General features: G+C 46.6%; 1 protein-coding gene across 1 annotated transcript in view; it reads left to right on the forward strand.

Moving 5' to 3' along the window:
* LOC138248826 (uncharacterized) overlaps positions 1–16,724 on the forward strand; it is a 121,627-nt gene that overhangs the window by 92,246 nt on the left and 12,657 nt on the right. Inside the window, exons 16-18 of the mRNA XM_069202766.1 lie at positions 5,904–5,966; positions 15,505–15,580; positions 16,606–16,690. Of these exons, the coding sequence (XP_069058867.1) occupies positions 5,904–5,966; positions 15,505–15,580; positions 16,606–16,690 (224 nt within the window). The remainder of the gene's footprint in view (positions 1–5,903; positions 5,967–15,504; positions 15,581–16,605; positions 16,691–16,724) is intronic.

Below are 16,724 nucleotides of genomic sequence, written 5' to 3' on the forward strand. Positions count from 1 at the left end.
GGGAGAGGCAGAAGTCTGGAAGAGATGTTTACATTGACCGAGGCAAAGAGACGTGTCCTCCAGAGTCAAGGGGCAGAAAGGCCATCTACAAGTGCACCGTGGTGAGAATGACCCCAAGCAACAGAAATACAGATTGCTTGCACAGGGGCGGAGCAGAAAATGCCAGTTGAATGGCCAGGGCATAAGGAGAGGTGCCCTGGATAGGGCACAGAGGCCTCTCACACAGGGAACATGGAAGCTGGAGACAAGCTGCAGTGAACAGATAGATAAGTTGCCCAACATCCGAAGGCGGAGAGGGGCCGGTTGCAAAGAGAAGAACACAGGGAGATATCACTTTCACAGGACATGGTAGAGAGATCCTCAGCAGAGCTAAGGGCAAAGTAATGTCAGTTTTACTGGGAAAGGGACAGAGAGGTAACCTGCAGAGAGAAGTGACAGGGAGAAACCTTCTGTATAGGGAATGGCAGAGGTAGGACACATGCAAAGAGAAGAGGCTGGGCCAGGCGCCCCGCAGAGAGATACTGCAGAGAGGCCACCTGCTCTGATGAGGGTGGCACCTGAACTGAGGGCATAGAGGACCCTCTTGTAGAGTGCAGTGGCAGAGAGACGCCACAGGGAGATGCACCGTGAAGTAGCTGCATGGCGAAGAGAAGAGGCCACAAGCACAGCTAAGAGTCTGAGAGTCCACCACACTGGGATGGCCAAGGCGAGTCCTTCCGAGTAGGGGTAAAGGGTATGGGATGGCCTCCTTGGAGGCACTCCTTTGCAACCCATAGCAGCTAGCCCTTAGCAGTTCAAATAGCAGTCCGTCGAATGGAAGGAATGTTCTAATCCGTGGCCTGCTGGTACAGCCGCCATTTTTAAAAGCTGAGAACGATAATGGAGAATAAAGTAATGCGCTGCAAAAAATGCAATTACGTGCTGTAAAATTTGCTAAAACAGGCCGCCACAACCAGGGTGAAGTCTTCATGGAATAGGGGTGATTAAAGGTGATACCCAAATACGTTTTACTCTTATTTCCATCCTTCCCACTCCTTTTTCATTCAGACAGTACATTTTACAGCGATAGACATTATGCAGCATTCATATAGGTCAAATACTTATACAGTGCACACTGTAAACTAGATTGCGTTTTCGGCCCAGTGTACCAGCCGCTGACTACGATGCTCAGGGGCGTAGCTTGGTGACCAGGGCCGAGGGGCTGCCAGCTTCAGATTTCCAACCATAATACCTTAAATACATTATGCGACAAGCAGGGCGCGCGAGAGGGGCTTTAGGGGCCGTGATAAGGGAGAGGAATGCAGATTGGTTGGAGTATTACGTGATAGGAAACTTATTATTTGTGAAATCGCAGCATTTGCTAAGTCTTTCCAGAGAGAAGGAAAGGGTGTGTGCGTGCATTTAGTGAGTGTGTAAAACTTCCCGGTGAAATCCGACAGACACCTCGCCTGACACCACCTGCACCAGACTATTGATCGGAATATACATTTATTGGTCGGGTGTAACACCCCCCTGAAGCTGCGCACCAGGCTAATGCTGGTAAAAACTTGCAGTGTGTTTAACACGTGTTGAGACAGAACTGCCGTGTTTCCTCTCTGATAGGGTCTGAAAAATGGTAAAAAGGAGCGGGGGTATCTTTTCTAGGTCATTAAACTGCAACTTGTTAATTACCCCTTTTAAATTCGTGAATGAGGACACACGTTTGGTCTCGACTGAAAGCCATCTGAATGAACGGCCTAGGGAGTATCTTCCAAAATGGCCGCGGTGATAACTGCAGCAGGTGGCTGCTTACCAGCAACTTCACGGAGGAGGCCAGTAAGTGCAATGTCCAGTACATGGCGCCATCCTAGGGAGGTGCACAGTCTCCAACCTGGAGAAAGCTGATCCCCGAGCTGAGAAAAATACCCCACTTGTGGACTTTGCGTCATCAAGATTACATTGTTAAGGAATACCCCCTCGAAGTGGCAGGCATGTCTTTAACTGATGTAAGATACTATTTCAGGACAAGTTGAAAGATTGAATCTTTCTCACAACCTTACCTGAAATGTTGAGTGGTAAAGGTGATTGCCAAGCCCTTCACTTGAGTAGGCATTGTCAGCACAGCAATAATACGATGGTACTTTCCTGTAATACTGGATTTCCAGCTCCAACGATTCGTGTAGCTTCTTGATTTGCGTTGGGATGGCGATTCTATTTCTTATATCCTAATGATTTAGAAGGGCTTTTGTAATTTCTTCCTCCCATTCTCAGCTGGCGCAGTTTTACTTTTAATTTATAGCGGAGACAGGGTTGTGACATTCCATAGTAAGGTGAAGAAGAAAAAAAAGCAGGGTAGGGAGTGAGTAAAAATGTATTTGATAGGAAATCACTCTCACGGATGTATAACTTTTAGATTTTTGTGCATGCGCTCATCTTAGGGTCTGATAGTGCTTAGAGTAGAGCACTAGGAACTACAAACACAGAGAGAAGGTCATCAACGAATTGGTCATCATCAGAAGAAGTTTGTTCAGGTGAAAAGCCCTACGTAACCATCAGGCCACTACCGTGGGATCATCTGTATGTACCCCTTTTTACTATGGTTTATAGGGGTCTTTTTGTTGATTCCCCCTGCTAAGACCCAGGAGGTGGTAGTTTGTCCAACTGTTTTTTGTTTTTTCTCTCTCCAAATGTGAGGAACTCATGCTTTGGTTCAGATACGTACAGTTGTCACTGTACACAAATACCTATTTGATCGTAAGTCGTAGGTAACAAGCTTGACAACATGTGCACAAGCTAACCCTTTGACCTTTTACCTGTTAAGGAAAAAGGTCACGTTAGTCAAAACAAAACATTACATTACATCAATTTACATTTACTACACCTGTCTTCATCTGAGTCCTCTCCGTTCGCCTTTCGGGTCCTAAAGAGAAAAAAGAGACAACAGGTTAGTGGACCCTCCAGGGCGGGGCCCCTTCAGGTTTCGTCGTCGTCCGATCCGTCCAGTGCTGCGTAGTCACGCGGGAGGCTGTGGATCATCTTCCAGCAGCCCAGGGTCTCCTTTTTCCCTACTAACAGGCAGTTTCTGGAAAATAGAAGAACATCTTCAAAGTAGCACAGGAGCCTCCAGCAGCCCTGGAGGTCTCCGAGTGCGTGGGAACCGGGGAACAAACCATACATACTGAGTCTGCAGTGATGCATGTTGTTGGTATCCAGGCCCCAAGCTCCGTGCTTAGGGTCTTCAGAAGGTCCTGGGCGTAGGCGCATTCCCAGAAGAGATGGTAGGTCGTCTCATCTGCGGTGCATTTTCCAACTGTTGGCACGTGATTGTACAAGACACTACGTGGTGCCACGCTTCTCAGCCACCTTTCTTTTAGCTGTAATTTCTTTGCAGCTGCACATACCGTGTTGGTTCTTGAGTTCTCTGTCCTGTGCAACTAATGTCGAAGAGCACACTCCTGATAAAGGATGGGCCGAGGCTGTTCTTCTGACATAGTTAGCATGAGGGATATTAAGATAAGTGGTTGACCTCAAAATCAGGCCCAACTTTTAGGAGGAACACATGAGAATACCCTGTTAAACTGTGCACCGCTCGCCCGGAGAGTGTGTATTCACTAACTCTTCTTGCAGAACAAACACAAATATTAAAGCAATCTTCTAGGACTGTTCAAGGCCATCTTTGCCTGTTCCTGTCGGTTTTGCTAATTCCAAAATGGAGTTCACCCTTAAATTGTGTAGAATTTACTTTCAAGCTTCTGTAAAAGTTTTCCACAAATTTAACTTTGCCGGGAAGGAGTGATCTTTGTTGGGCATCAGTATTTCACTGTGGAGGTGATGGAATATATATTTATAGGAATGATGCTGTAAATGTGCTTTACCAAGGTGAAAAAGTGCCACTGTCTCAAAATGGGGACCATATCCTCGGGCATTACACAAACTGGAAAACCTTTTACATTGAAATCAATTGCATGTTTTTATAGATGAACATCTGTCTCACTCGAAACAGCCAATCCATTCTTGGAGCAAGTCAAATGCTAGTGGCTACAGGGCGAATGGTGCTTCAGCCAGAGCAAACAGAATGTGAAGAGGCTTATGGGTTTTACTGTTCAGAATGACACAGGAGCACCTGGGTGCAGACAACAGCCATGCTGCTGTGGCAGAGGCCCTAAGTGCACCACAAAAGGTGCCACACGAATAGTGCACCCCCTGATGGCTTGCCTGTGGAGCTCACCAAGGATCATTACTAGAATGTAGCTGTTACGAAAGGGGATTCGAGGTTCTACAGTACAGACTTGGAGAAGCGTGTTGTTTGAGATGTCAAGGATACCAGAGTAAGGACTGCTTAGGCCAGCTCTACAACTGTGCCCATTAGAAGCTTGGCGTAAAAACGAAACCAAAGATGGGGGGCTGGTCCAACAAACCCTTCAAAAAGTTGGGCATCAACTAAAATTATCTTTGAACCCTTCTCCATATTTATTTTGAGAATTTAATTTTAGTCATCAGGAAACATATAACACATTTTTGTTATTTCTTGTTTGAACGAGTTACTCCTGGTAATCCCACTTAATGCATATTGTACTCCCATCCTAACACACTGTTGTAAACATCTTAGACTTGTGCTGCACTGTATAATTTATCTCCCAGATTTGTTTCTCCAGATAGTATTTTGCAGGATATATGAACTGTAATTGAATAACCTGGACACATCATTTTTTCTGTTGAACAAAAATGTATTGATTTTAAAAATAAAATAACATTACACTTCATTAACTTGTCCCATGCCCTACCCCACCCCCTAAACAAAGACAGAGATGTGAGTCGCACCGTATGCAAATAAATATAAATCCATACATAACATTGGATCACTTAAACAGCATAATTGGTACTATTGCATCAGATTACATCAGATCAACATCACAGACATATTGAGAGAGTATTATTCAACTGTCCTCTCTACGTCTTGTCCCGGATCAGGATCTCCCATTTCCTGTTGTATCCAGACTTCTCCTAAGTCCCATTCCATCCTTCCTCCCTGTTCCACTCCGTTGTCCCTACCTCGCAAATTCCCATAGCCATTGCTTTCATGTGGGCCGTTCTTTGGACATCCATCCTAGTGCTATACCCTGGACACATCATCATAGCTGAAACACCACACTAGTTACGCATTTTTATAGATTTGGTTGGTCAGCTTCAGGGGTTAAGCGGTTTTGTGGTTTAGTAAAAAAAAAAAAAAAAATTAAATAACTGTGCAGTGTCGTAAAGTGAAATGTTAACAGAAGGTAAGCTCAGTAAAAGTGAAATGTCTTGGGTGGTCCTCAAGTCTTGCCTGAATGGGTGTGGCATGGGGCTGCGGCTTGTGGCGTGAGGAGTGTTTCACATGCTCCTTAGTTGCTGCTAGTTGGAGTCTATAGCTAAGAGGGAAGCTGCCAGCAACTCATTAGGCATGTATGAAACCTACATATACCCTTTAGCCAAGAAGAATAAATAAACAATTTTAATCAGTAAATACTCTTAATTGCATACCTCTTCTGTAGGTCAACTTGACTATAAATAGATATTCAGTGTTAACTATCACATGTTGTCAAATCAGAAACGTTATGACAAAATGTGTCCCCTTGCCATTAAGTTGGGTAAAACCCTGAAATAATATAGGGGGATTGAAAGTCTGCTTAAACTGTATAAATCTCAATAAGTTGTTTTGTGGCCATTGAGAAACTGTGGTCCTACTCTGAGCCAGTGTTTATTGTGTGTACAATATTCATGCAAAATAATAATATATGTATGTGTTTGAACGTCTCGTATAATATATTGTATGGCCAGCTGGGAGAAGTACGTCGGCTGTAATTCGTGGCGCTAGAAAGATATTCACTAGAGCTTGAAACAACTTTAATAATGTGTCTGGTTTTTTTTTTTGGTTTTTTTTTTAGAATTTGGAGACGAGGGCCAGCCTTGCCTTGGGTTGCCAGTTCACAGCTCTGGATTACATTCAGGTGGGCAGCGTTCAGTTACTTATAAAACCTGGCTTTAAGGAAGTTTAATTTATTGTGATACCAACAGGCCATGTCTGAAAACTGGAGCATGAATGGAGCCCACTCTAGAGCTCTATGTAAGCCTCATAGAACTCAGTATAATTATCTGTTTGAAAGATAAATATTTTTTGAGGTGAGAGGGCTTCACATAGCAGAGCAGAAGGGGTGAAACTACTGTTGCTGGTCTGTTATATTAATGAATAGACATGGATGTTTTTATTTTTTATATTTTTGTTTTGTTGAACTGCAGTTTAAAGAACATCTTTCATTGTGGCCCGTTCACAATTTTTGACATATGTAGATGAAATAAAGTTGACTGATGGTTCTTCAGTCGTATTAATTGATTTGTTCACTCTGGAAATACTATTTGTAATCACTGATCGGTCTGTTTCTGAAATGCAGACCAGAGAGAACCTCTCTGGTTCTCTGACACCCTCAAAGAATCAAAGAAAACTTGTCGTGCCCTTGAGAAGGCCTGGCGCAAGGACCACACCGCTGACAACATGACCGCCCTCAAGAACGCTACACGCGAACACCACCACCTGATCCGCACTGCCAAAAGGAACTTTTTCACCGACAGACTAGACAAAAACAGCCACAACAGCAGAGAACTCTTCAGCATCGTCAAAGAGTTCTCCAACCCCAGCGCCAGCGCCAACGCCGTCACGCCCTCACAGGATTTGTGCGAATCCCTCGCCACTTTCTTCCATCGCAAGATCAGCGACCTCCACGACAGCTTCGGACACCAGACCCAACCATACACCACTGAACCCGCTTCCCCGGACATCACCCTCAACAACTGGACCCACATCAACACGGAAGAAACCAAATCCATCATGAACTCTATCCACTCCGGCGCCCCTTCGGACCCCTGCCCGCACTTCATCTTTAACAAAGCCGACGACATCATCGCCCCGCACCTCCAGACCGTCATCAACTCTTCTTTTTCTTCTGCTACCTTCCCCGAATGCTGGAAGCACGCTGAAGTCAACGCCCTACTAAAGAAACCTACGGCTGACCCAAGCGACCTGAAAAACTTCCGCCCCATCTCTCTTCTACCTTTCCCAGCCAAGGTAATAGAAAAGACCGTCAACAAACAGCTGACCACCTTCCTGGAAGACAACAACCTGCTCGACCCTTCACAAACCGGATTCCGAACCAACCACAGCACGGAAACCGCCCTCATCTCAGTCACAGACGACATCAGAACCCTGATGGACAACGGTGAAACAGTCGCCCTCATTCTCCTCGACCTCTCGGCTGCCTTTGACACCGTCTGTCACCGCACCCTAATCACCCGCCTACGCTCCACCGGGATCCAAGGCCAGGCCCTGGACTGGATCGCCTCCTTCCTCGCTAACCGCTCCCAAAGAGTTTACCTCCCTCCGTTTCGCTCAGAACCCACCAAGATCATCTGCGGCGTACCTCAAGGCTCATCGCTCAGCCCGACACTCTTCAATGTCTACATGAGCCCCCTCGCCGACATCGTACGCAAGCACGACATCATCATCACCTCCTACGCCGACGACACCCAACTTGTACTCTCCCTCACCAAGGACCCCGCCAGCGCCAAGACCAACCTACAAGAGGGTATGAAGGACGTCGCAGATTGGATGAGGCTCAGCCGCCTAAAGCTGAACTCTGAAAAAACGGAAGTCCTCATCCTCGGCAACACCCCGTCCGCCTGGGACGACTCCTGGTGGCCCACGGCCCTCGGCACCGCACCGACCCCCGCAGACCACGCCCGCAACCTCGGCTTCATCTTGGACCCTCTTCTCACCATGACCAAGCAAGTCAACGCCGTGTCCTCCGCCTGCTTCCTCACTCTCCGCATGCTCCGCAAGATCTTCCGCTGGATCCCCGCCGACACCAGAAAAACCGTGACCCACGCCCTTGTCACGAGTCGCCTGGACTACGGCAATACCCTCTACGCCGGGACCACCGCCAAACTCCAAAACCGCCTGCAACGCATCCAAAACGCCTCGGCCCGCCTCATCCTCGACGTACCCCGCAACAGCCACATCTCCGCACACCTGAGACACCTGCATTGGCTCCCAGTCAGCAAAAGGATCACCTTCCGTCTTCTCACCCACGCACACAAAGCCCTCCACAACAAGGGACCGGAATACCTCAACAGACGCCTCAGCTTCTACGTCCCCACCCGCCCCCTCCGCTCCGCTGGCCTCGCACTTGCTGCCGTCCCTCGCACCCGCCGCTCCACGGCGGGTGGGAGATCTTTCTCCTTCCTGGCGGCCAAGACCTGGAACTCCCTCCCCACCAGCCTCAGGACCACCCAGGACCACTCCGCTTTCCGGAGACTCCTAAAGACTTGGCTGTTCGAGCAGCGATAACCCCCCCTTTCCCCCCTAGCGCCTTGAGACCCGCACGGGTGAGTAGCGTGCTTTATAAATGTTAATGATTTGATTTGATTTGATTTAGTAGTTACAATATGGTTATTTTCTTGGAGCATTGCAAAACAATTAGAAATGGGGATTTACCTCAACTGTGAATTTAGACTTCACATGCGAGTCTGGAGTTTATTCCAGATTGACACATGACCAACAAATAGCGAGGCGAAAAGGAGAAGCCAGTTTTCTGCAGACTAAGGCCCTCATTATGAACTCGGCGGGATTTCCCACCGAGTTCTGAGCTGGCCGCCTAAACACAGACCGCCAGCCCGTTGAGGACCCTGCCGGCCCAATAAACAACATTCCGCTGGGCCGGCCGGCAGAAACAGTGTTTCCGCTCACCGGCCCAGCGGAATGCTGGGCCTGGACATTGCCAGTGGCTCCACATTGAGCTGTCGGCAATGTAGCAGTGCGGCGGGTGCAGCAGCACCCGTCGCGCATGTCACTGCCCGTAAATCGGGCAGTGACATGCGCGACGGGGCTGTGCACGGGGGCCCCTGCACAGCCCATGCCACAGGGTCGGACCGCCTAAATCTTTCTCTAATAGCCACCTAATTGGCTTTTGAGCTAATTAAATTTGTTCAGTCCTAGTTATTTGGGTTTCCTGTCATTGAAGCTCCAAGGTCCAGGAAGCAGGATGGAGTTAGAATATTCTGCAGCAATGGAGTTAGAGTAGTTCTGTGTTTTTCTTGGGCTAGGCCTGATGGTTATACATTTAGGCAAACATGCGGTTCAGGACGAAAACCTGCCACTTGCCCTAATACTGACACCAGACTGCACCTAATCTTGTGAGTAGTGAAGGGAGAGTTAAATGGAAGTTTATGTTCAATTAGAGGTGAAACGCATATAAGCATTACACAAACACACTGGAAGGAACTTGGTTAGGTGCAGGCTTCAGTGTTTTACTGGGCAAGGAGACTCATCTATTCTCATCTATTCTGTAAAATTACAACCCTTCGAGGATCTGGAATCTCACTGAGAAGAGAAGGTGGTGAAGGGAGGGGGGGTTGTAATCTTTGAATCTAGTTCGAAGCAAATCCTAAACTCTTGAGACCCTCTTAGAATTTCTTTCTGCATATTCCTATTGATATTCGTATCAAATTGTAAAGATTTTGTCATCAATTTTCAGTCCTATTCGTATAGGTCTCTTCGTTTATGCTCTTCTTGGTGGAGAGTGGTTTTCACGATAGTTATTCACTATTGCACATGTCTGTAGTACTTGAGGTGCTAGAGCATCCAGAGTTAGACCCATTCTGCTTGAAGCAAATAGTTCAGTGAGTGTTGCATCACAGCCTTCCACACTAGGTACGGAGTGTTTTCAATCATCACCCAGAACATCAACCTCTAGTTTGCTTTGTAAATGTCCAGCAAGACAAGCTAGTGTCGTAGTACAGCTTGCAGAGTGAGCAACACCTACTCAGCTCTAGGACATACGCAGAATCTCCAAATTATCCACTAACTGAGTAATAGGAGGAACTGCAGAAGAGACCTCCAATCTTAAGCTGAAATATTAAGTTTGATGGCATGTGTGGCTGTAGATACACATGCCCTGCATACTTCTGCCATCTAGTGTTGGGTCTGGAAGGTTGCAATTTGTTTTTCTTTGAAAAGTCTTACAAAGTCATTTGAGTCACAAGGTGTAGTGACTCCTTCTGTCGCTGGTAATGCACATGGGCATCAAATCCATTGTTAGATTGTTTTCTTCTGCTGTCGGGCCCGGTTGTGTTTCACCGAGCACTGGGTCGAGGCTGTCTTTTCGGACTCTTTCTCTTAGGGATACATCCCCTGCCCGTCAGTATTGTTGTCAAATGAACACCTCCAGTCCTTGCATTTCAGGAGCAGAAAAATCACCAGTCGCATCAATTTGCTATGACAGAGGCCCTCTGTGCCGCCCTCTTTGGGCTGCCATTTTCTTGATTCGACCAACTTGACAATGACCTCCTGATGGAACGGACTCCCTTCTGTTTCTGTCCTGAGTGACACACAAAGTTCCCGCAGACCGACCAACACCAGCTCTGCAATCTCTGTTTGTCTCCAGACCTCAGAGAGAGGACTGCAAGGCTTGCCAGTCTTTCAGATCTAAGAAAACTCTATGGTATCAAAGAGCCCGCTGTCGAGAAATGCAACAACCGGAGATCGAGGAGACACTGGACATCTTCGGAGAACGAGTCGGAGGAGGAACAAGAAGTTCAAGAAGCCTCGGCGGCCAAGGAGGGGGCCGATGTGGTCGAGGGCTCTGAGTCCAGTATATACACAGTACTTGGGATGCCAAATCTCCCTCCAGCGCAACGTACAGTGAGTACAAACACCCCTGTCCTGCCCCAGAAACCACCATTTCCCACCGAAGCAAAGGCTACTGGGCCACGCCTGATGTCAGGCCTTGGTTGGCACCAAAAGACACATTCAGATGCCCCACCACCGAAACCAAAGCCTAAGCATACCATCTCAGTGCCAAGCAGACCAGCACCCACTTCGGCACTGACAGCTTCAGGCTCTCAGTTGGCACCGACCGCCTCAGCACCAAAAAGACTAGTGCAATCAGCCTTGGCACCAACTGTTTTCGCCTTGAAACATAAGAACGCTTCGGCACTGAAAAAGTCGAGGATTACACCACCTCCAGAGTCGAGCACCTCCATTGAGCCCATGCTCCATAAGATGAAGCAGCATATTGATGCTAAACAGATACAGCTCTATGTACAGCCACAGACTGGGCGTGTCTGGCTAAAAGCTGTTGTCATTACTCCATCAAAGAGACAGCTTTCGTTTGCAGAGGCTATTGATGTACCTGTGCCTCCTGCCAAATAGAAAAGGATGGTTAAAGAATGTTGCTGCACACGCATGCCTACTTCTCCCCCACCACCTACACCACCCTGACCTCCTCAATCACAGGGTGACCCACTTGACATTACCTCTCAGGCCGCCCATTCCTTTACGGGTGATCACGGGGTGACACTCTCCCTTTCTCTCAATACACAGATCCTTGCTCAGCCTATGATGTTGATCCGCATACTGACACTGACCCAGGGGACTACCCTGCCAGACCATCTCACCCAGGTGATACCACCTCTTTTCAGGAGCCTACTGGTTGGGGGGGGCACATATCAACAGGTACCCTTAGATAAGGAGCCCATTGAGGATGATTTCATCTTTGAAACCCTTTCCACCTCTCACAGGGCAACACAGTACCTCCCAATGCTGAAGGAAAGGTTGAGGCATTCAGAAGATATTTTAAAGATCCAGCTAGGGCACGCATCATTACCCCACGCTTGGAAAAAAATATGAAGATTCTCCCTCAGACCCCATTTTCATTGGAGGTCAAATTCCCCCAGATTCGTTGGTGGTCTCCAGTGCTAGGCAAAGAGCAAACTTTCAATTCGACAGTGATGCTCTGCCTCCTGACAAGGAGAGAAAGCTTATAGATGCCTCAGAAAAATGGCCTGCAGCCCAAGCTGCCAACCATTGGTGTATAGCAAACAGTCAAGGGCTCTTAGCTAGATATGACCGTGCCCCGTGGGATGAGATGGAGGAACTCCTTCAATATCTCCCTGAGGAGCACAAGAAGAGAGGCCAAGAGATTGATAGTGAGGGACAGCGTATCTCTAATAATTCAGTCTGGTGTGCTTTAGATTCTGCTGACACAGCTGCCAGAGAAATAAACACTATCATCCTTTTGCACCAGTATGTACCAGCATGTGTGGCTACGCATACCCCATTTGACAAAGAGCACCTCTTCGGCCCACAGGTCGACCAGGCAGAAGAAAAAGTGGAGAAGGACACTGAGGTGGCTAAATCAATGTGTGCCTTAAAAACTCCTACTGCACGTGGGTCCTTTCGCTGGACATCACATAAACCGGCCTCCAAGACCACATCCACAGACACCTGGTCCTCCTATCACAAAGGCAAGGACAGACATCGTCCCATAGAGGCTTCTCCAGGGGTTCATACAGGGGAAATAATAATAAAGAAGGGGTAAAACAACCTCCCTCGTGGCTCCTCAACTGCCACAAAGCAGTAACCTCCTTCTCCTTCCCCCTGACTACTCAACACCTGTCGAGGGACGTCTACAAAAATTCCTCCTGAACTGGCAAAATATAACAACAGATCAATGGGTGTTGGATATTCTGCAAAATGTTTACTGTCTGGAGCTCATTTCCACACCTCCAAACATTCCACCTCGTGCTCACAAACCTTCTCCAGAACACCTCATTCTGCTCAAACAGAAGGTTCAGACACTCTCTTAAAGGAGATACAGAACCTGTTCCTGCCCACCATCAAGGGACAGAAATATACTCCCTGTACTTTCTGATCCCTAAAAAGTCATTAAGGCCGATTCTAGATCTCAGGGATCCTGTCAAAGCATTTTCACATGGTAACACTTCAAGATGTGATCCCACTCCTTCAGGAAGGTGATTTTCTCTCAGCACTAGACTTGAAGGACCCTACTTTCTCATACCTATGCACACAGCACATCTCAATTACTTCAAATAGTTGGTAGCAGGCAACCACTACCAGTTCAAAGTTCTCCCGTTCAGGATAACTACTGAACCACAGGTGGTCACAACCTGTCTTGCTGTTGTAACAGCTCAGTTACGCAGAGAAAACAGTCACGTTTTCCTGTATCTTGACAACTGACTTATTAAAGCCAGCAATATCCCACTTTGTCTACATCGCATCCAAATCACCGTAAATGTGCTTCATCAACTAGGCTTCACTACCAGTTTTCAAAAATCTTATCTTCGGCCTCTTCAGATCCAGCCCGATCTCGGGCTGTTCTGAACACGCAGCTGGGATTAGCTTATCCCAATGCAGCAAGAGTACAAAACCTTTAAACATAACTTTTGTGTTTTTACTCCAGTCATCAAGTTACAGTCAGATTTGTCATGAGACTTCTGGGCATGATGGCCTCTTACATTGTCATAATGCTAAATTCCCTCCTGCATGTGTGTCCATTGCAGGTATGTCTAGCATGTCAATGGCCTCAGTCACAGGGTCATCTGGAGGATCTAGTGTTGGTACACAGCCGCACCAAACACTCGCTGCAGTGGTGGAACAAAAACAACCTGCTAAAGGGGCGGGCTTTCTTAGACCCTGTTCCTCAGACCATACTGACAACAGACGCTCCACAGACTGGATTGGGTGCTCACCTTCAGGATATCACAGCACCACATGATGTACATCAACTCCCTAGACCTTCTTGCTGATCAGCTAGCACTGAAAGCATTCACTCCTCACCTTGTCAACAAAGTTTATCCTGATCCGCACAGACAACATGACAACCATGTATTATGTGCAGAAACTGGGGGAGGGAGGGAGGGTGTGGGGGATACATCCTCTACAGCTGTCTCGCTTATCTCAGAAAATTTGGTGTTGGGCCATTCGCCACAACATCCATCTACTAGCGGAACATCTTCCGCGAACACACAACAATTTTGCCAACCTCCTCAGCAGGATGCGGCAACAAGTCCACAAATGGGAACTTCACGCACATGTCCTGTTCCCCTAATTTCCAAAGTTGGGGTTCCCAGACATGGATCTATTTGCAACAAAAGAAAATGCAAAATGCCCAACCTTCACCTCCAGGTTCCCCTACCCTCTGTCCCAAGGTAATGTTCTATGGATGAACTGGTCAGGGCTATTTGCCAACGCTTTTCCACCTCTCCCTCTCCTTACGTTTCTGATTCGGAAGCTCAGGCAAACATCCCTCACACTGATTCCTGACACACTTGGGCCCAACAACTGTGGTTCACCACCCTTCTAGAACTATCATTAGTTCCTCAAGAGAAACTACCCCTCAACCCGGACCTTCTCACTCGGAACCATGGTCAAATCAGGTACCCAACTCCCAAGGAATTAAACCTTGCTATATGGCTCTTGTGGTCATAGAATTTGGATACCTTAACCTGCCTCAAGAATGCATGGCTGTCCTTAAGGAGGCATGTAGACCCACCACTAAAGCACGTTATGCAGAAAAATGGAAATATTTTGTCTGCTACTGCCTAGCCAAACAATGAAACCCTTTCAAAATCACCGTGCAGGGTATTCTTTCATACCTTCTCCACTTGCAAAAAAGCTAATTTAGCGTACACCTCTACAAGGCTGCAGCTGGCAGACATAGCTGGTTACCTTCAAAACAGACAGCACGTTTCACTTCTCGAAATCCCAGCAATCAAAGCCTTCATGGAAGGTCTGAAATGAGTGATCCCACCAAGGTCCCAGTGTGGATGTTTTCGCACGTCAACAAGCTAATGTAGGACAGGTAGTGCTATGTATACTTTTTTCAGACCACTGCAACACCCACGGATTAACCAACGCTTTACAGTCTATGCAGAGCATGAGTATCTACAGCCACACATGCCTTCAAATAGAAAATGTTACTTACCCAGGTAAGTATCTGTTTGTGGCATGTAGTGCTGTAGATTCACATGCGCCCGCACTACTCCCCAGACACCTGTGGCTGTTGCAGTCTCTTCACCATTATTCATACATTCATTTGCATGGACATCTCTATCTTTTCTCTTACACTACACTCCATTCTCACCCGCCTGCAGGAAAACAGTCTAACAATGGAGTTGATGCCCATGCGCATTACTAGGAAGAGGAGGAGTCACTATACCTTGTGACTTTGAAAGACTTTTTAAAGAAAAACAACTTGCAACGTTCTAGACCCAACACTAGATGGCAGAAGTATACAGAGCATGTGAATCTACAGCACTACATGCCACAAAAAGATGCTTAATGGGTAGGTACCATTTTCCTTTTTGAGAATGAAGAAGAGCAAATATCACCACATTAGTGAGTTCTTACGAAAATGTGGCATTATAGCCAAACTACCTGTGAACAACTTACAACAACTTACAAAATTCCACATTTAAATGAGCAGTAGGGGCTACAGTTTTCAAGTAGGACCTGAAGAAAACTTGCCACTCTTCTACCAGCATGTAAGATGTTGAACCCGTTTGAAAGTGCCTGAACTAACTCATGGTATGAGCTATTGCTAACCAGACTCTCTATGATAGCTAGCAAGGTAAGACCTTTATCAGCTACTACTGTATAAACTGTGTGTTGGGGTGATTCATTCTTTCTTTTTACAGGCAAATCGTCAGAGAACCAGAACCATGAACTACTTGCATGAGATCTTCACAAAGGTGAACTGTATACTTACCCCAGGTATAGCAGTGTTTTAATATATTTTCAGATATATTTCCTATTTCAGTTCAAAATTGGTTGTGCCTAATTCATTTTAGGACGCAGATGATGCCTGCTCTTCTTTTGGTACAAAAATGATCCCTTTTGAACTAATGATGGGGACGATGAAACATTAATCAGGCCAGTGCGCATCGGTGGCCTGGATAACACTCGGCTGCGGGCTCTCGTCTAGCTGGAAGTGTGAATACTGGCATTATTTTGAAAGATTTTACTACACTGAATGTTTCTATATGAATTATAATTCTTAATTGTGTGGGATTTGTACTGGGCTCTATGGACCTGAGCTTGAATCCTGGTTTCAGGACAACATCGCTTTGGTTGATGTGGAAAATCAGATGTTAGTGTTACTGATACTGAAAATGTATTCAGCTACTGCAGTTATGGTCAAAGTCTCTAAACCATGACCCTAGCCTATAATGGTACATGGTTGTATTATAGCTCACCTATTTGTTAAAAAAAAAAAATGGGGGGCTTTGGGTGGAGGGGCTGTAACTTGTGATCCTAAACAGAGCATTTTAATGGCCTGGAATTTATGAGTAAAAATGGTAGGCTATATTTAGAGATTTTGGGACATCAGAACCTTTTGGGCCGCTTACAAAGCTAGACAATTTAACAAAAGTAACTGTATATTTCAGGTCACTTGTTTGTGGGTGCCCTACATGCATTTACAGCAGTTTAGTGGAGTTGTGGTTAATAGGTGACCACTGCAAGCCCATTCCCCCATATTGATAATGGTTGTTCATACTGGAACTGCTAGCACTGTAACTGGGCAACCCCATCTGATGGGGACCAATGAAGGCGCCTTGGGATAGGGATGCTGGTCGCAAAAAATGAGGAAACATCTCTGTTGTACCAACATGCCAAGTCTGGTATATACATTGTCTCAAAAGTCTTCCATCTACCAATCACCAGAACACTTCTACCCCATGATCACACAAATCCTACAAGGAGTGGTTTAGCTGAATTATGATTTCTTTTGTGTACAGGCACCGCATGCCCAGCTCCATCTATTCAAGACTCTGACCTTGCCCATGGATTCAGTGATGTTTTAACTATGGCACGAAGTATGAGGTAAGAAAAACACCAGGACAAACCAGTGGCCTTA

This window comes from Pleurodeles waltl, chromosome 8 (assembly GCF_031143425.1).
Source record: "Pleurodeles waltl isolate 20211129_DDA chromosome 8, aPleWal1.hap1.20221129, whole genome shotgun sequence".
NCBI classification, from domain to species: Eukaryota; Metazoa; Chordata; class Amphibia; order Caudata; family Salamandridae; genus Pleurodeles; species Pleurodeles waltl.